The 17,609-nt window shown below is 43.2% G+C and overlaps 1 protein-coding gene across 1 annotated transcript in view; it reads right to left on the bottom strand.

The window, feature by feature from the left end:
• Window positions 1–8,129: 8,129 nt before the first annotated feature.
• LOC126235398 (uncharacterized) overlaps window positions 8,130–17,609 on the bottom strand; it is a 101,812-nt gene continuing 92,332 nt past the window's right edge. The window contains exon 3 of the mRNA XM_049944120.1: window positions 8,130–8,458. Within this exon, the coding sequence (XP_049800077.1) occupies window positions 8,130–8,458 (329 nt within the window). The remainder of the gene's footprint in view (window positions 8,459–17,609) is intronic.

Genomic DNA, 17,609 nt, shown 5'->3' with positions numbered 1-17,609 from the left:
CGAAAACAAAAAACGCTACTGAAAATGTAACTATGACTTGTGTTGTAGCATCTCAAATTGAAATGCAGTATCATAGCATGTACATGACGTCCTTCAGATTTAAATGTTGAAGTGAAGGCGGGATACAACACGAATGACTAGTGTACAAAGTTGCACTACATATTGTCGTAATATTTAGCTTCAGTTTGAGGCCATAACTGGTGCAGTGATGGATCTTTTATGCTGTTCAGCTAATGAACATTAACTACAAGGGTTGTTCGGAAAGTAAATTTCCAACACCATCGTCATAGATGGCCGCCGCCTGTGCTTTCCAATAATTCTCTACACTGGTCTATAGTGCGTAGACTGCGCCCAAGTGCTGTCTTCGTATCCAGCGCTTCATGTGAACAGAGATGATACTCAGGACGAGCCAATTACGACTGTGTTGTGGGCGATCAAACATTTCCCATCGAAAAGGCCGCAGGAGCGTCTTCACTGCCCCTGCAGAGTGTGGCTGAGAATTGCCATGAAGAAGGAAGCAGCTGTGTTAGGTGGGCTGCATTCATTAAGGCGTAGCCTCTCAGCGGGCCCTCCTACTTGGCGGGAGACATTGTTGTCCTAGGCACATTTACTCGCTCACAATGGGCTCAAATCTGAAATGAGCGACTTGATGCGATCGAAGGGCATTCTAGAGACACTGCCAGAAACGTCTGTGGAAAGCCTCGTCGGATTTTCACAGTGGTTTCCATTTCGCGACCGATCGTTCCTCTCTTTCCGAATAGCCCTCGTACATTTAACAATTGGAATCTATATAAACAAAGTCATAGAAATGGATGAGGTGCACACACTACAGGAGTATAAGAAAAGTGCGTAGTAAATTTCTTCATTTCCGCCGACTTTGGGGAACATCAGTTTACGTGCATCATAAATGCAGGAATACGTCAGGGAATTTTGTCCCTATGACTTGTCTTAGAAGTTAGACTGAAAAGAGGCAATAATGGTGACTTAGAGAAATATTTGACAATAATGACGGGAATAGAGTCTCTGAAATTTTGACAGTAGCGGGGATAAAGTACAGAAAGGAAAGGTTAGCTCTAACTTGTTCAGTAAACAGACAGCATTTGTTACAGTCGAAGAACATGAGAAGAGTATGAGGCAGGAGTGTAGCTTATTCCCGATGTTATTCAGTGTGAACATTGAGGGAGCTGTAAACGAAACTAGGGAGAGACTGAGAAAGAGAATTTGGAAAGGAATTAGTGCTAAGAGAGAAATAATAAAAACTTTGAGGTTTGTTGATAACATTCTAATTCCATCAGAGACAGTAAACGACTACGAAGAGTCTTGAAGAAACATTGTAAGATGAACATGAACAGAAGTGAAAGAAAGGCAATGTAACGTCGTCGAAATAAATCAGGCGAGGCTAAGAGAATTAGATTAAGAAATGAGACATTAAGAGTAACAGATGAGTTTTGTTTCTGTGCAGCAAAATAACTGATGATGTCCAAATAGGGAACCTATAAAACGCAGACCGGTAACAGCAAGAAAAGAAGTAATAAAAAATAGAAAAATTTACTGACAGGCGTGAGTTTAAGTATTTGGAATTCTTTTCTGAAGGTATTTGTCTCAAATGTAACCTTGTCGGGTAGTAAATACTTCCGATAAGATGCGAATAGGGGTTTTTGTAAGGTGGTGTTACATAATGTTGCTGAAGGTTAGATTGGGGGACTCGATAACTAATGAAGAGTTCCTAAATCAAACTGGGGAGAGAAAAACGTTAGGGCACTAGTTGTCTAAAAGAAGGAATCGGTTTGCGTAACACAGTCTAAGGCCTCATGCAATATCTGATTTTGTAACGGACAGATGTGTAGAGGATAAGAAATGTAGACGTATGCCTAAGCTAGATTACTGTAAGCGGATTCAAAAGGATTTATTGTGCAGTAGTTATGGGAATATGAAGATCCTTGCACAAGATAGAGTAGCGTGGAAAGATGTTTCAGCCTAATCTTCGGACAGAACGCCACAAGAAAAGGCTTATCAGTCTTTCTGAATCTACATTGCCGTTTTTATTATCAGCTGCGTCTTTGTCAGTTCGTACTCTTTTTGCTTGCAGTAACATTTTGTCCGTCGGCTGTATAGAGGTATAGACTGGCTGTCTGCGCTATCTACACTGCGCAATGCAATTAAAGGATCAATTTTTCAAAACCCCTTAATTGTCTCTGATTACGAAGTAGAAGTTTTAAATGTGACTCAAAGGTACCTACAACGTTCCTCTCTAATGGCTCAAAGGCGTGGCGTACTGCGATGGCACCTTGGGCTCGGCAACGTTTCAAACTGCTAGGTGTCGACAATGCGAAAAGATGGTCCAAGCTCAGAAGTTCATGTGGGCTGTAGTGTAGGTTAACTATGCCACATTGACACTAAATGTGACCACAATTCTGCCCAACGTTACTGTGGACGTGTCATAAGATTGTATGGTCGTCACACCCCCTCTTACATTTCACCCCTTCTTGTGACGTCTCTGCAGTGGAGGTCAAAACCGCGAGCCTCAGTGTGGGACATCACGTAGCTTTGTTGTAGATGGCCGAGGAAAATATTTCAGACATACCGCCGCTAGGAATCAATACGAAACGGTCTCAGGATATGGTTAACCACCGCTTTCCTTGAGACATTGATTGTTGCATATTTCGAGGTCGAAAACGACAGTTCGCATTATAATAGGCCACAGGATGACCTTCTCGACAACCTTGGGTATTGCTGACACCCCCAGAGACTTAAACCCTCTTCTAAGGATATTATGGACCAGCAACCCCACTGAACTTGATCGCATCCCTTTAGAGTGCAGTGCAAACGCAACTTTTGCTCTGTTGTACAGACTGGAATCACTAGGGATCGTTCAAAACCATTCGACGAAATTTGGACGTGATCCAGGGCGGTAAAGAGTGCTTATGCTTTTTCAGACCTGTTTCAGACCTGTGGTGTGGTGTGGTGTGGTGTGGTGTGAAATAAAACGACTAAGCTTCTCCCTAAAACCACCCAGTTTGGTAACACCGTCAGTGCTACCCAACCACCTCTGTTGAACACTTTAAAGTATACCTGTACAGACATAATCCGTGAGTGAGTCCTAGGTGCCTACAGGCAGGCTACAATGCTGTTCTAGCGCCTCCTAGTAGGTATGCCGAATCGAAGGCTTGTCAAGGGGTTGCCTGTCTGCAAGGGCCTAGGACTCCATCATAGGTTGTCTCTGAGCAGGTACACTTTTAAACTGAATTGACTGCAAACTCGTACTCTAGCATTTCCATGCCTGTAGGATGTGTTGAATAAAATTTCATATTTATGCGAGCTTATTTTTAGTACAGAAAAAGTCAATTCCTACAGATGAAGGCAGGTGTGCGTACATGGTGGTTGTTGGCTTAGTCTCACGTTATGAGAATTTTCTACTCGGAGATCGCAAAACAGCATGTCCAGAGGAACTTCGAAAAAGGAGGAATTGTTTGACATGAGGGACACGGATAAATCATACTGACAGACGGCACAAGACAGTCGGATGTAGTGCGATTGTTACAGAAGAATTAGTGACCAGATAGAAGTAGTACAAGTGTGTGGTGTGAAACGCAACTACGTCCTTCCAGAAACAAGAAAATTCGACTGGTTCTGAAGAATAGACGAATGACAACAGCTAACATTTGGGTAAAGGTTACAGACAGAGTGTCACCACGAAACGTTGGGGAGATATTACTGGAGCTGAGTCGACATCACGAGTTTGCATGCGTCATTTGTCACTGACACCAAACCACAGAATACAGAGACTTGGAACCGTGCATGGGTAGAATCAAATGAGATATACTGAATGACATTCTGTGGTGTTCAGCTTCGAGAGTCGATTCCGGATGTAGCGGTCAGATCTACGGCAAGGTTTTTGAAGACAACTTGATGAAATGTCACAGGAAACCATGAACCTCGAGACCCATACCTCTCCAACTTCTGGACTAATGGCACAGGTATCTACTGGATATAACAACAGGACTAACATGGTAATTTTTAAAGGCGGACTGAGGGCTCGTCAGCACATGGAAAGGATATAAAACCTATTGTCATATTCCTGGCGCAAGGGTACCAAAGTGACCTATACCACAAAGTTAGTTAAAAGACACCACACTGCAGCCCATATCACAAACGCGTTGAGGAATGCACGTAACCTTGAGTGCTCTGTCCGTTCCCCTGGTTTATCACCCACAGAGCATGTCTGAGATGCAGTCTTCATGTACTAACACGATATGCATTTCAAACATGGTAATAAATTCCTGTAGAGAAAGTTCTTAGGCTTTTTGCTTACATGCTACAACAAATAGCATGCGATCAGTAATCATATGAACACAGATCTACAGCGGAGATGTGTTGCTAGAACGGAAAGCAGATGGATGACGACCATTCTACGTACTGAAAACAGAGGCTTACGTATCCAAATCTGAATGGGCATAGCTATCATCATCCATTTCAGAAAAGAAGTATTCTGAACAGCCTAATACAGAGAGCGAGGACTTATTCAGACAATAATGACCTCTGCTTTGAGATTTATCATCTGAAGACGGTGTTCAAGTGGTTAGGAATTTAGGCTGTGACATTAAGTCAAGTTTATATTGGAAACCATGACGCGATGTCGTTTAATGAAACTGGCAGAAAGATTACATTTCGACAGACGGGAATAATTCCGGTTCCGCGATTAGGGAAGCTGTGAAAATTAGGCTAGTTTGTACATATTCAGTTGAGATGGCAGCTATTCACTTAGTAACGCACGGAAGCGCGAACTTGATAAAGAAAGATCAGAGATGAAAACTTCATGTTATTTACCTCCCGATGCGTACAGTGGCACTGCAAGCAACGATTACAGCAGACACAAACATTGCCAGGCTGCCATCTCACCATACCCATCCCTGTGATTCCATCATGCTGCAATCTACCCAATCAGATGCCATCATCTGGACATAAGAGTGGAAGTACCTCCATCCACAATACGCCCTCAAGATAGTCAGATATAGCCCAGGACGACGATGCTGGGGGCAGTTGTCGAATGCCTGGGTTTTTATTCGAATCTTACATGACAAGTTAGAGAACTGTAAGGGGGAATCAAAAAGTTTGCATTCGAAAACCATACAGTCCCATATCGAGAAACTAATCAGGCGAAACCGCCGCCGTGATCATTGAGGCAATCATCCCACCAATGCACCACGTTGAAAATACCCGTTTAGTAAATCACCATGTCCCGCTCTGAGAAGGAGTCCGTAACTGCCTGCTGCACATACTCGTCTGACAGGAATCGTCAGCCCTTCAACACCTTTTATAAGGAAAAAATTGGAAATTTTTGATAAGTTGCTATGGAACCAAACTGCTGAGGTCATCGGTCCCTAGGCTTACACACTACTTAATCTAGCTTATACCATCTTACAACCCACACACACACCCATGCCCGAGGGAGGACTAGAAGCTCTGACAGGGCGAGCCGTGCCGACTGTGGCAACCTGCCCTAGACTGCGCGTTTTTCTTTAAGGCATCAAAGGTGTGATAATCGCTTATGGAGAGATCATGATATAGGGCAGGCGCTCGAATGTTTCCCACTGAAGTTGGAGTAACTTCTCATTGTATTGTATTGTATGTTAACCGGGCACCTAGAAACGAGGGAGAGGCTCCGTCCCCGCTGCAGCCGCAGTTGTCCACAACCCCACGACGACTGCCGCAGTCCACTTCACCCCTCGGCCGCCCCACGCCGAACCCAGGGTTATTGTGCGGTTCGGCCCCCGGTGGCCCCCCCCCCCCCCCAGGGAAAGTCTCACACCAGACGTGTGTAACCCCCACGTTTGCGTGGTAGAGTAATGGTGGTGTACGCGTTGTTTGCGCAGCAGTCGCCGACGTAGTGTAGCTGAGGCAGAATAAGGGGAACCAGCCTGCATTCGCTGAGGCAGATGGAAAACCGCCTAAAAGCCATAACCATCCACAGACTGACCGGCTCATTGGACGTCGACACAAGTCCCCCAGGCGGATTCGTGCCGGGGACCAGTCGCTCCTTCCCGCTCTGGAAAGTCATGCGTGAGACTGCTCCACTAACCGGGCGGGCTAACTTCTCATTACAACATTCGCTACATTGGGTTATGTATTATCCTGAAGCAGCAGCACCCCGTGTCATATGGAACCTGGCTCACCATTCCACAATGGTGTTTTCGACAGACATGCTGTCCCATACACATTCTTCATCGTCTGATGGATACTAGTATTGATCCTTTCGCAGCCAAGAAAAAATTAACAGCACATTGATCCTGATTCGATGCATTTGGTAACGACGTCACCATCGTTCGCATGTGCAAATTTTCTAAAGCATGTTAGAAAGGCACAAGTGCCACACTAACCCATTACCTACATGTCGGTGCTTATATACCCACATCAGATTCGTGTTACATTGCACATACATGGCATCTACAACCTCAAATGGAAACTTTTTCATCGCACCTTATATTTATCCAAAGTGCATTCATGGCTGAAAGACCACACCTCATACTGACGCGATGGGCATCAGCTCCGTTTGGAATGAAAGTTTAATCAGTTAATATGCATTATGTGATGAAGATTTCCACAAAGTTTAATTAATGTCAGACTATTTCTTCATGGTGTAAGAGCTAGCAGTTTCATCATCTGTCAAAGGGTGCTACTCAGATCAGTACAAAACCGATATTATACAGGGTTATTCAGCTGCCTGTACATTTGCGTTTTACGCAAGCCACAATGACTTCAAAAACGACACGTGATATTTTCATATTCTCTCGTTCATTACATGCAAACGATTAGTCCTACAGAAAAAATTGACAGGATATCTTTGTAGGATAGTTAATATAGTTAAATTTTGTAGAGGGATATGCGTTCACTAGAGTCCATAGTTTTCGAGTTATTCAAGGATACTCGTTTAAAGGTCACTTTTATACGTTTTTCTTTAAGAATTCGAAAACACCTCTAGCGGAAACGGATCCCAATACAATACGTAACTACCTTAAATTTCCTGTGAAAATATCCTGTTCGTTCTTTCAGTAGAACTAATAGTTTGCACCTAGTGTGGGAGAGAATATGAAAATCTTGCACGTGGTATTTGAAGGCTGAATTTTCTCATTTTGAGAAGACAAAGGGGCCATCTGTTTTACTTGCTACAATTTTTCTAAAGTCAGATTAGCATAAGTATTACTTTATTTAAAACAACCGGTTTTGACAGATTTTGCTGTCACCTCGAGGTCTTAAAATGTTTTGTTATGAAATGTCTTGTTTTTAAGTTGGACCTAACACCACATAACAACTTGGTGTGAGATCGAACTTAAAACGTACACATTTCATAATAAAAACACTTTTTAAGACCTGAAGAAGACAGGAAAGTCTGTCGAAACCGGTTGTTTTAAATAAAGTAATATTTAGGTCAACGCATTCTTGGCTTTAGAAAGAGGACTGATGACCTCAGATGTTAAGTCCCATAGTGCTCAGTCATTTGAACCAATTTTTGTTTTGTTTTGAGCTTTAGAAAGTTTTTAGCAAATATCTGAGGGCGTTGCAGGTTGCATAAAAGCCCATCGGTAGGGGGCATCTGAGTAATCCCGTGTATTTTGCGCGTTCAAGAGATTAATTTCCAAAAGAAATCATCGTACCATCGTACCACAATGCTACAGGTGGAAGATATGTGGCAATACCGGAGGCCCCAGAAGTGAAATCTGTGAAATACTGCCACAGTCTGAGCCTGGAAAGTAAGAAGCACAAGTCACTGTGGGAGCGGTGTTTTTCGGCAGTTATTGTTTCCTCACGTTCACTTCCATAACCTACAGCTCCCTACGTTTATCTTTCCCTCTGCCATACCCATCTTCCCTCTCTCTCTCTCTCTCTCTCTCTCTCTCTGCCTTTCACACAGACTCACAGACACACACAAACACACACACACACACGCACACGCACACCTTGTGTCACTCGTTCTCTTCCTTTCGTACCTCTCCGTTTCAGTATGTGTGTAGGTGTGTGTGTGTGTGTGTGTGTGTGTGTGTGTGTGTGTGTGTGTTGTGCTGCTGGGGCTGAGCCGCTTTTGTCGGCACGTTGTAACCGCAGGTCGCAACAAAAGTGACAGTGGGCACGCCCTAGGGAGAGCTCCCTCGCGCCGTCAGTATCGACTGGCGGTTCGCGGGGAGAGGTGCGGGCGAGGGCGCCGCCACCCTCACTGTCACGTCTGAGCGGCCGCAGGCGACGTCGTGACACGGAGGAGGCGTCGGCGACGGTGACGGCGTCGGCGTCGGCGTCGTCCACGACGCGGACCAATCGACAGGCTCCCCCCTACCGAAGCCGCCGCAGGCGCTACTCGCAGTTTTCTTCGACCGTCTGCGGATGCTGCCTAAGACAATGCCGGCTACACCGCCCTCCATCTGCTGCGGTCTAGTCTGCAGGATGACAAAGGCACTTGGCCCAGGAGCTGGAAATTAAGGCTTGACCTCACACAATCTGTTTCTTTCTCACTGGAACAGTGGATGACTAGGAGAAACAGAGCAGTAATGTTCGGATACAGCATTAGTAGTGCTCTGCTCGACACAATCACGTCGTTTAAATGTTTGGGCTTAACGTTGCAAAGCTATATGAAATGGAAGGATCATGTGAGGTCTGTGGTAGGTGAATGGTCGAATTCGTATCATTGGGGGAATTTTGGGAAGGCGTGTTTCATCTCTAAAGGAAACAGAATATAGGAAGCTGGTGCGACCTGTTCTTGAGTACTGCTCGAGTGTTCGAGTTCACCACAAGGTCGGATTAAGGGAATACATCGAAGCAATTCAAAGGCGGGTTGCTACATTTGTTACTGGTAACTTCGAACAAAACCCAAGTGTTACGTAGATGCTCTAGGAACTGAAATGGGAATCGCTGAAGAGAAGACGACGTTCTTTTCGGGGAACACTAGCGAGGAAATTTAGAGAACCGACATCTGAAGTTGACTGCAGAACGATTCTATTGCCACCAACATACATTTCGCGTAAGGATCACGAAGATACGAAAAATTTGGGCTCATACTGAGGCATACAGACAGTTATTTTTCCATCGCTCTGTTTGCGAGTGGAACAGGAAAAATAATGTCTAGTGGTGGTACGGGGTACACTCGGCGTACTCGAAGAACAGGGTGAGTGTAATAGGGAAACATATTTATTATTTACTGATTTTATTGCGGAATTCGATAGTGTCAGTAGAATTATTAAAAAAACAGTATATCCCCAATACCTAATCAGCGTTTTATAAATGGAACTCTAGCACTATCTATAATCACAAAGGTAAGGGTTAATTAAGGATGCAGCAATTCCCTTACGCTTTTTAAAATTTGTTTAAATGGTGGAATCCGGAAGTGGACGAAGATTTCTAGCGTGTAAATTAAAATTACCAGAGATTCTCGGTTGAGTTCCCGTTTATGTGCAGACGAGGCCGCAATGCTGGCGTTAAATTAAGATGACTTGCAAAGTGGAATGCATTTATTAGGTATGATTTGCGAAGAGTATTATTTGACGATTTCAGGAAAGATAACAAAATCAATGATTTAAAGAAAACAGCTCTCTATGGACAAAATTTTGATTAATGATAGAATACTACCACAACAAGTGAAACATTTTAGCTGTTTATATTGCGACCCCCCATATAAATATGAAGAAGACAGAGAAGAAACTGGCAAAGTTTGGGAATATATGTGGAGCGATAAACAGATGTCTAAAAGATAAAACTAGGAAAGAAATTAGACTGAAATTTTACAAGGAAAACTCAGTCAAACGCTTGTTTACAGAAGTGAATCGTGGATTATCAATAAGTGCCAAGAAAGTCGCATACAGGCAACAGATATGAGGTTTTTAAGCAGTAAAGGAGTGCACAAAATAGATTTCGAAGTTAGATAATAACTGAAACCATATAATATCCTCATTAAAACACAAGAAAATACGAGGAACTGGAACGGATATCTGTACAGAATGAGTGGAGGACAAAATTTAGCTCAATTGGGAGAATCGTAATTAAATTCTCTTAGCATCACCTGAATTAATTCCACTTCATTCCACCTACCCTTGTTTGCTTTTATTCATGTTCGTCTTATAATCTCTTTTGAAGACTATTAGTTCCATTTAACTGCTCTTCGGCCTGCTTCATTGGCTGCATTTTTATATTTTTTTCCTGCGTCAGTTAAATTCGATGCCTCTTGTGTTATCCGAGGATTTTTACTAGCCTTGTCTTTCTACCTATGTGATTCTCTGCAACCTTCACTATTTTATCTCTCAAAACTACCTGTTTATCAAAAATGGTTCAAATGGCTTTGAGCACTATGCGACTTAACTTCTGAGGTCATCAGTGGCCTAGAACTTAGAACTAATTAAACCTAACTAACCTAAGGACATCACACACATCCATGCCCGAGGCAGGACTCGAACCTGCGACCGTAGCGGTCGCTCGGCTCCAGACTGTAGCGCCTAGAACCGCACGGCCACCCCGTCCGGCACCTGTTTATCGTCTACTGGATTCCCTTCACTTTCGCTACTTCAATCGAACGTTGCCTAATGTCCTGAAACGCTCAACACCCTCTGGTTCTAATTTATCCAGGTCACATCTTAATTTTTTAGCTTTTTTCGTTTTCAACTATTGTAATGTGCAGCTCATAACCAATAAATTAAAGCCAGATAACACAAATCTCTGCAATGCCATTATACACTGTCAAGTCACATTAGCGTGATCACCTGCCAAAAGCCTGAGTAACCGTCTTTCACAAGGTGTATCGCTGTGAGACATGCAGGAAGAGAGTCAATGAGCTTCTGGAATGTACCGATGGGGATGTCCAGATATGTGGAACACAGTGTCATGTCCAGTTGCTCTAAGTTTCTCGGTTGAAGATCCATTGCACCCGATGAAGCTGGTCCCGCAGATTCTCGACTGGATTTACATCCAGGGACTACGGTGAGCTCATGCTGGTGCTGTACGAACCACGCGTGTACGCTGCGAGCTGTGTGACACGTTGCATTCTGCTGCTGGTAGATGCCATCGTAGAAAGACAAGAGGTGGATGTGATCCCGAAGGACAGGTGTATACTTATGTTGATCCACTGTGTCTTCCAGAATGACGAGACCACCCAGGGAATGCCATGAAATCATTCCACAGTCGACAATGCTCTCTCCTCTGGCTTGCACCCACCCCAAAGATTGTTGCCGGGTGTTTGCTTTCCAATGTTTCACTCTGTACATGCCAGCGGCCATCCGCCCAGTGGAGCCTAAAACGTGATTAATCTGGAAAGGCCGTCTGTCGCCACTCAGTGAACGTCCATTTGTGGTACTGGCACGCAAATCCCAGCCGCCGATGAACAGGAGTCAGCATGAGTGCATGAACATGGTGCTTGCTGAGGAGGCCCATACATAGCAACGTTTGCTGGACGGTCGTTCGGAAGACACTGTTGGTAGCCCCTTGGTCCACTTGGGTGGTTAGTTGCCCAACAGTTGCACGCCTATTCGCCTGTACACATCTGTAGCCGTCGTTCACCTGTGTCATCTATAGCCCGTGGTGCGCCACAGTTGCCTCGGCGCCGGTTTTGGATAGCGCCATTTTGCCAGGCACCGTATACTGTAACCATGGCGACACGCGAGCAGTTTACAGCCTTAGCCGTTTCGGAAATGCTTCCGCCTTTGGCCCGAAAGCCAATGATCATACGTCAAATAAATTGTTACTTTTCCGTATTATGACGAGGACTGCACTGCTTCCGCAACCCCCTCTCCTCCCCGCCCCTGCTTCATATTCCCTCCACTGCTAGTGCTGCCACCTTCCGGCTGTGAGTGGTTATCCCACTTTGACGTTGAACATAGGCGGAGGTCACATTAATGTGGCTGCACTGTGAACATCCAATATGAAACCTTCCAGAGCCCAAAGTCTCTGCCACGTATATAACCGTTCTTGATTCTTCAGCCAAGTGTTAGCGATGATTGAATTACTCTCTATACAAAATTAAACCACGCGGCTTCATCTTTTATTCCTTTCACCCAGCCCATGTTCTCCTACTACTCCTTCTCTTACTTTTCCTACAACTGGTTTCCAGTCACCCATCACAATTATATTGTCGTCTCCTTAACACCCTCAAGAATTTCCTTTATTTGACCATAGACTTTTCCAATCTATTCATTGTCTATGGAACTATACGGCACATAAACTTGAACTGCAGTGGTAGGTGTTGGATTCGTGTATGTCTTCGTTAAGATAATGCGCTCACTATTCTTTTCATAGTAGTTTATGTCATTTCTTATTTTCTCATTCGTTATTAGACCTACTCCAGCATTACTTTTATTTGGTTGTGTTGATAATGCTATACTGACCTGAGCGGAAGTCCTGTTCTTCCTCTCACCACATATCACTAATTCCCATTATCTCTCTCTTCAGCCTACCTACTTCGCTTTGTAAACTCTTGTAATCTGCCTGCCTGACTACAGGATCTAACATTCATCGCTCTAATTTGTAGATTGCCATTTTTTTTCTAATGACGACATCCTCCTGACTAGTCCCTGATGGAAAACCGAATGGGGGCAATTTTACTTCCGTTATATTTTAACAAAGGTAGAGTTGAATGTCCTCTGGGAAAAAACTAATGGGTTTCGCCTTGCCTTCAGCCGTCTGCGGTACCAGTGCATCAAGGTAATTTGGCTAATTCAAAAGACCAGATCAGTCAATTAGCCAATTGCCTCTGTAACTTCTGAAAAGGCTGCTGTCGCTCTTCAACACCTATGGATTAGTGTGGCCTCCCCAAAGGTACCCCTGCGTACGGTATCGTTGTGGCACGCCAGCTGACCCACCTCGGCAAGGTCCATGGTTCACCAGAGGCCGTTGGCGATAAATCACGCAAAACAAAAAATTTACATACAGCAGAGTATTAGAATTTATCGCTTTGAATGAAACACAAACAACATGGATACTTTAAGAGACAATGTGAACAAAAATGTTACATATTCCAAGCTGACATTAGAAGTATGCGTACCAACATAGCATATAAATCACTGATATTAACACCATTACTGAGGTGGAACGAGAATTTTTCATGTTGCTCTCGTTCCGTAATGTGAGTTAAAAGGCAAAAATTTAACACTGCCTTTCCGTTTCTTAGCGGAATTTACGTGCGACATTCGTGGAATCTGAGGCTGAGGAGAGGTTCATCAGTAACGTAGCATTTAACTATAATTCCAGTTTTTTTACATTATCTAATCTAGAAAGTATCGGAGAGAAAATACAGTAGCTTTGTGGCACCACCAAACTAAAAGAAGGCACGGATTGACAGAATAATTCTGTGGCATCATTAAAGACGTAGTTTAATAATGGAGTGAAGTGAAATGAGGAAGGGAAAACTGTTGCGAGAGACCAATGGGTGGCTACCATAGACATTTCTGAGTGAGTGTAGGATGCAGTAGTTATGCCGATACTGAATGACTACATTTCTGAGTGGGTGTAGGATGCAGTAGTTATGCCGATACTGAATGACTGGTACTGCACGTAGGACTGGAGAGCTGTGGTAGCCCAATGTTACAACCGAATATCACAACATCATAGACATCTTACTTTTATGAAGTTTAACTAACCACCCATCGCAGATGCGTAAGGGAAGCGCTAACAAGGAACACCTTAAGTGCAAGGTTGGAAGTTCGGTCTTTAGTAAGGGTCATTTGAAAATTTGTATTAACAATTATGACACGAAAAATATTAGCTGCTACTGAATCACCATGTGCATCGGGAGGGCGGCAGAAAATTAGTATCTGGGAGGTGCGGAGATCAAATGGTTCAAATGGCTCTGAGTACTATGAGACTTAACTTCTGAGGTCATCAGTCCCCTAGAACTTAGAACTAATTAAACCTAACTAACCTAAAGACGGCACACACATCCATTCCCGAGGCAGCATTCGAACCTGCGACCGTAACGGTCGCACGGTTCCAGACTGTAGCGCCTAGAACCGCTCGGCCACCCGGCCGGCTTGCAGAGATCAACTTTCTATGGGATGTATATATTACATACCACAAAATAGACACAGTCGCCATTCAAGAAAAGTGCAAATCAAGCCATTACCTCGGACCATGGACACCGAATGAAAACTAATCACAAATGTTCGAACAAGATCGAAGGCGAACTCCTTAGGAGTTACAAACCGTGGAGGACACTAAGCTAGATATTCACTCTTAGAGAATGCGAACAGTATCGTACTGGTGTAATGAGTTGATGAGAACTAATGGAATGTGATGACATGCAACCGAAAGCGTAAATAGTCTGTCGTGGAGCTTGTCTCGAAACTCTGTATTCTTTAAGGCATAGCTGTAGGTATTTCGATAAAATATTTTATAGGTACGGAGGAAACAAACATCCAGAAGCTGAATTTGGCCAGTGGGTCCAGGTGGAATGAACTACAATGTCACTCTCTTTTCAGGAGGAATAATTTGCTCTAAAGTAGTATAATGTATACGTAGAACATGAATAAATGAAAAGCAGGTTTTTTGACCAGCTATTTGCGAAAAGCAGTGCTTATACGATACTTGTAGTTCTCGTACGCCCATTTCAACATTCTTGCTTGCTATGGCTTAAATATTCCCTACTGCCCTTCTAAGATCATACTCACGAGAAAAAAATCGTACTGCGCAAAGCACCTCCAACTTCTCACAGAACAATAAATAACTTTCCAGCCAATTACCATCCAGATTAACAGTCGGCATAATTGCATACGATTGCATTAAGGCTTTGATATTAGTTGACCTTGATACAACTCTCTTGGTATCTCTAATTTCCAGAGTTCCTTTCATATGCATTTCCTTTCAAATCCCAATTGATCGGAGCTGAAAACAAATTCCTCGCTGAACGATGGGATAAGTTTGTTTATCTCATCTAGAAATTTTCTGCCCGATTCCGCAGTTTGCTGTGCATCGTAAAGTTGACACTTTGTTTGAAATTTCGTTATCTTGTCTTCCAATTCTTCAGCACTGTTTGAAGTTATGCAGCAATCTACTGCTTCTCTTGAAATCTCTTTAATATATGTCGCACGCAATTCAATGGGGATAACGCAGTAGACCACTATCACACACATCCTCTGAATTGTAACAAGCATCCTTGAAACGCGCAAACCCCAGTATTCGTAACAAGTGCGCATTGTCCTCCCTTGACTATCCGTACTTTTTCTTATGCACAACACGGTCATACTACTGCAGTCTTATTCGAACTCTGCTGATATTCGTTTTCCTTTTTAATGTGCTGCGGAAGATCTTCCATGTACTTAATTATGTTTATTACCGCTCCTTGGACGACGATTGTTCTTTATTACGTTTTACTGGAGATGATATCTGTGGCTGCCTGTAGGACAAGGATGATGACACGACACTTGTTTCAATATAAATTTTACTTGTTAAGCACACAGTCCACTGATTCATCTTTGCCGCGCGGGATTAGCCGAGCGGTCTAGAGGCGCTGCAGTCGTGGACTGTGCGACTGGTCCCCGGTGGAGGTTCGAGTCGTCCATCGGGCATGGGTGTGTGTGTTTGTCCTTAGAATAATTTAGGTTAAGTAGTGTGTAAGCTTAGGGATTGATGACCTCAGCAGTTAAGTCCCATAAGATTTCACACACATCTGAACATTTTTGATTCATCTTGCAGAAACCCTAATATTTCATCTGTCATTTCTTTCTCACTCAGTGAAATTCCGCGAGTTCCTTTGTGGCAACTGTTATTGTAGATATAATGCAATGTTTGCTTTGTTTATCGTTGTCATTGCTCTGCTTTGTATTAACGCCACTAGCACTGTAGCATTCTTGTGAGTTACTCGTCGACTAAGCAGTTCAACTACATTCCGTAGTCTCATGCTGTGTTCGCCACTTTATACCTGCAGTTCCACCCCCCGTTGCCCTTTGCAGCCAATATCGTGGTTGCATGGTAAACAGTATAAGGGCGTCGAAATCCGTCAACATCATTGGCCTTTTGCCACCTCGTATTCAAGGCGTTCCTTTAAGTATACAAGGCCAAACAACTTGTCTGACTTAGCGGCAATAAATTATACACATAAACTATACTCGTGAATCAGTCTGTCTATTAGTGCAAAAATAAATAGCTCTGAACACTATGGGACTTAACAGCTATGGTCATCAGTCCCCTAGAACTTAGAACTAATTAAACCTAACTAACCTAAGGACATCACACAACACTCAGTCATCACGTCTATTAGTGCATTCTGTGATCAGCTTTAACATACAAGAAAACGCGGCGGGGGATTTAAAGTACTCATCACTTGCAGGAAATATTGATGAAATGTATATACAAACCTTCAACGTGAATCTGTCTAATAGTGCAAAGCATATCAAAATCTCTATGGTAGGTCCTGAGATTAGCGCCGCGGGCATCTTAATTCCTAACATGTATGGATGGACACAATTCATTAGAGTCGTTCATTTGTGCACAAGTACATTTTGTGATACTGTCATCAGAATTAATGAACTGTTTCAGGCAAATCACTCTGACTACATATTTCGTACATATAAGAAACAACCACTCGCAACATGTTGTACAGATGTTGCACAGGCAGCTGAAGTTTTCAGTGATAAACGTTTTACGTATCACTGTAGTTTCCAAGGTGCGCAGATTGCTTCAGTTGACTTACAGCGAGAGAACCAGCGTCACGTAGCGAGCATCAGTTTTCGAGAAGTGCAGCTCCCAAGATTTGAAACGGAGCCAAACGCCCAAGAGCTGTGGCGTTCTTAACGACTTTATAGGCAGTTAGCTCGGTACTTCTGGTAAAAAAGCCTTATTCTGCCAGATGGGACGACGTCTTGTGCCAATAACGAAAAGACAGAGGAATGTACTAACATAAAAACAAGTTTCAGCCATTAACCAGTACGTGTGAAAGACTGACTTCGATGTATAGTGCGTTCAGATGCCTGTCTTCCAATTTTCAGTTTTAAACCATAGTATTAGTAAGTTTTTTGTGTGTGAGTGGCGCTTTTTTTATATGATGATGACAAACAACGTATTTTTCTCCCAAAAAATATTATGTCAAAGAGGAAAAGAAGGAACGGATACTACACTTAAGAATGCGTTTAAAATTTTGCCATAAAACATACAATTAACAAAAAAGATACATCTAGTCCCAAAATGTGTATTTTCAAAGTAATGTGCAATATTAAATATAGTGTATGCGTCGAGTAAAGTGTATGATTTATGTCAGGTCTGTGTGGTAGCCGTGTTGCATGCATATATTCTCAAATATAATAGTGTCACTTCAAAAATTAACAGTTGACGAATTACAACAGCAATTAGGAGCTAGAAAAAGCACAAAGCAATGCGTAAACGTCATGTAGATACTAAATCCCATCACAGTCCCGGTAATACATCTGTCTTTAACCGGAAGTTTGGTTTTAACACTGTAGTATTTTATTAGGGACGTTACTATTGGAGGTGCAGTGCCTTCGGTAACTTCCTTTTGCTTTTATAACTGGAAGGAGGAAAGATTAGAGTTCAACAACCCGTCGACATCGTGGTCGTTAGAGACGGTGCATATGCTCAGATTGTATCAAGGTTGGAGAAGAAAATCGGCCGTGCCGTTTCAAAGGAACCATTCC

The sequence above is a fragment of the Schistocerca nitens genome, chromosome 2 (genome assembly GCF_023898315.1).
Source record: "Schistocerca nitens isolate TAMUIC-IGC-003100 chromosome 2, iqSchNite1.1, whole genome shotgun sequence".
Lineage (NCBI taxonomy): Eukaryota > Metazoa > Arthropoda > Insecta > Orthoptera > Acrididae > Schistocerca > Schistocerca nitens.
This window is presented reverse-complemented; position numbering and strand designations above follow the sequence as displayed.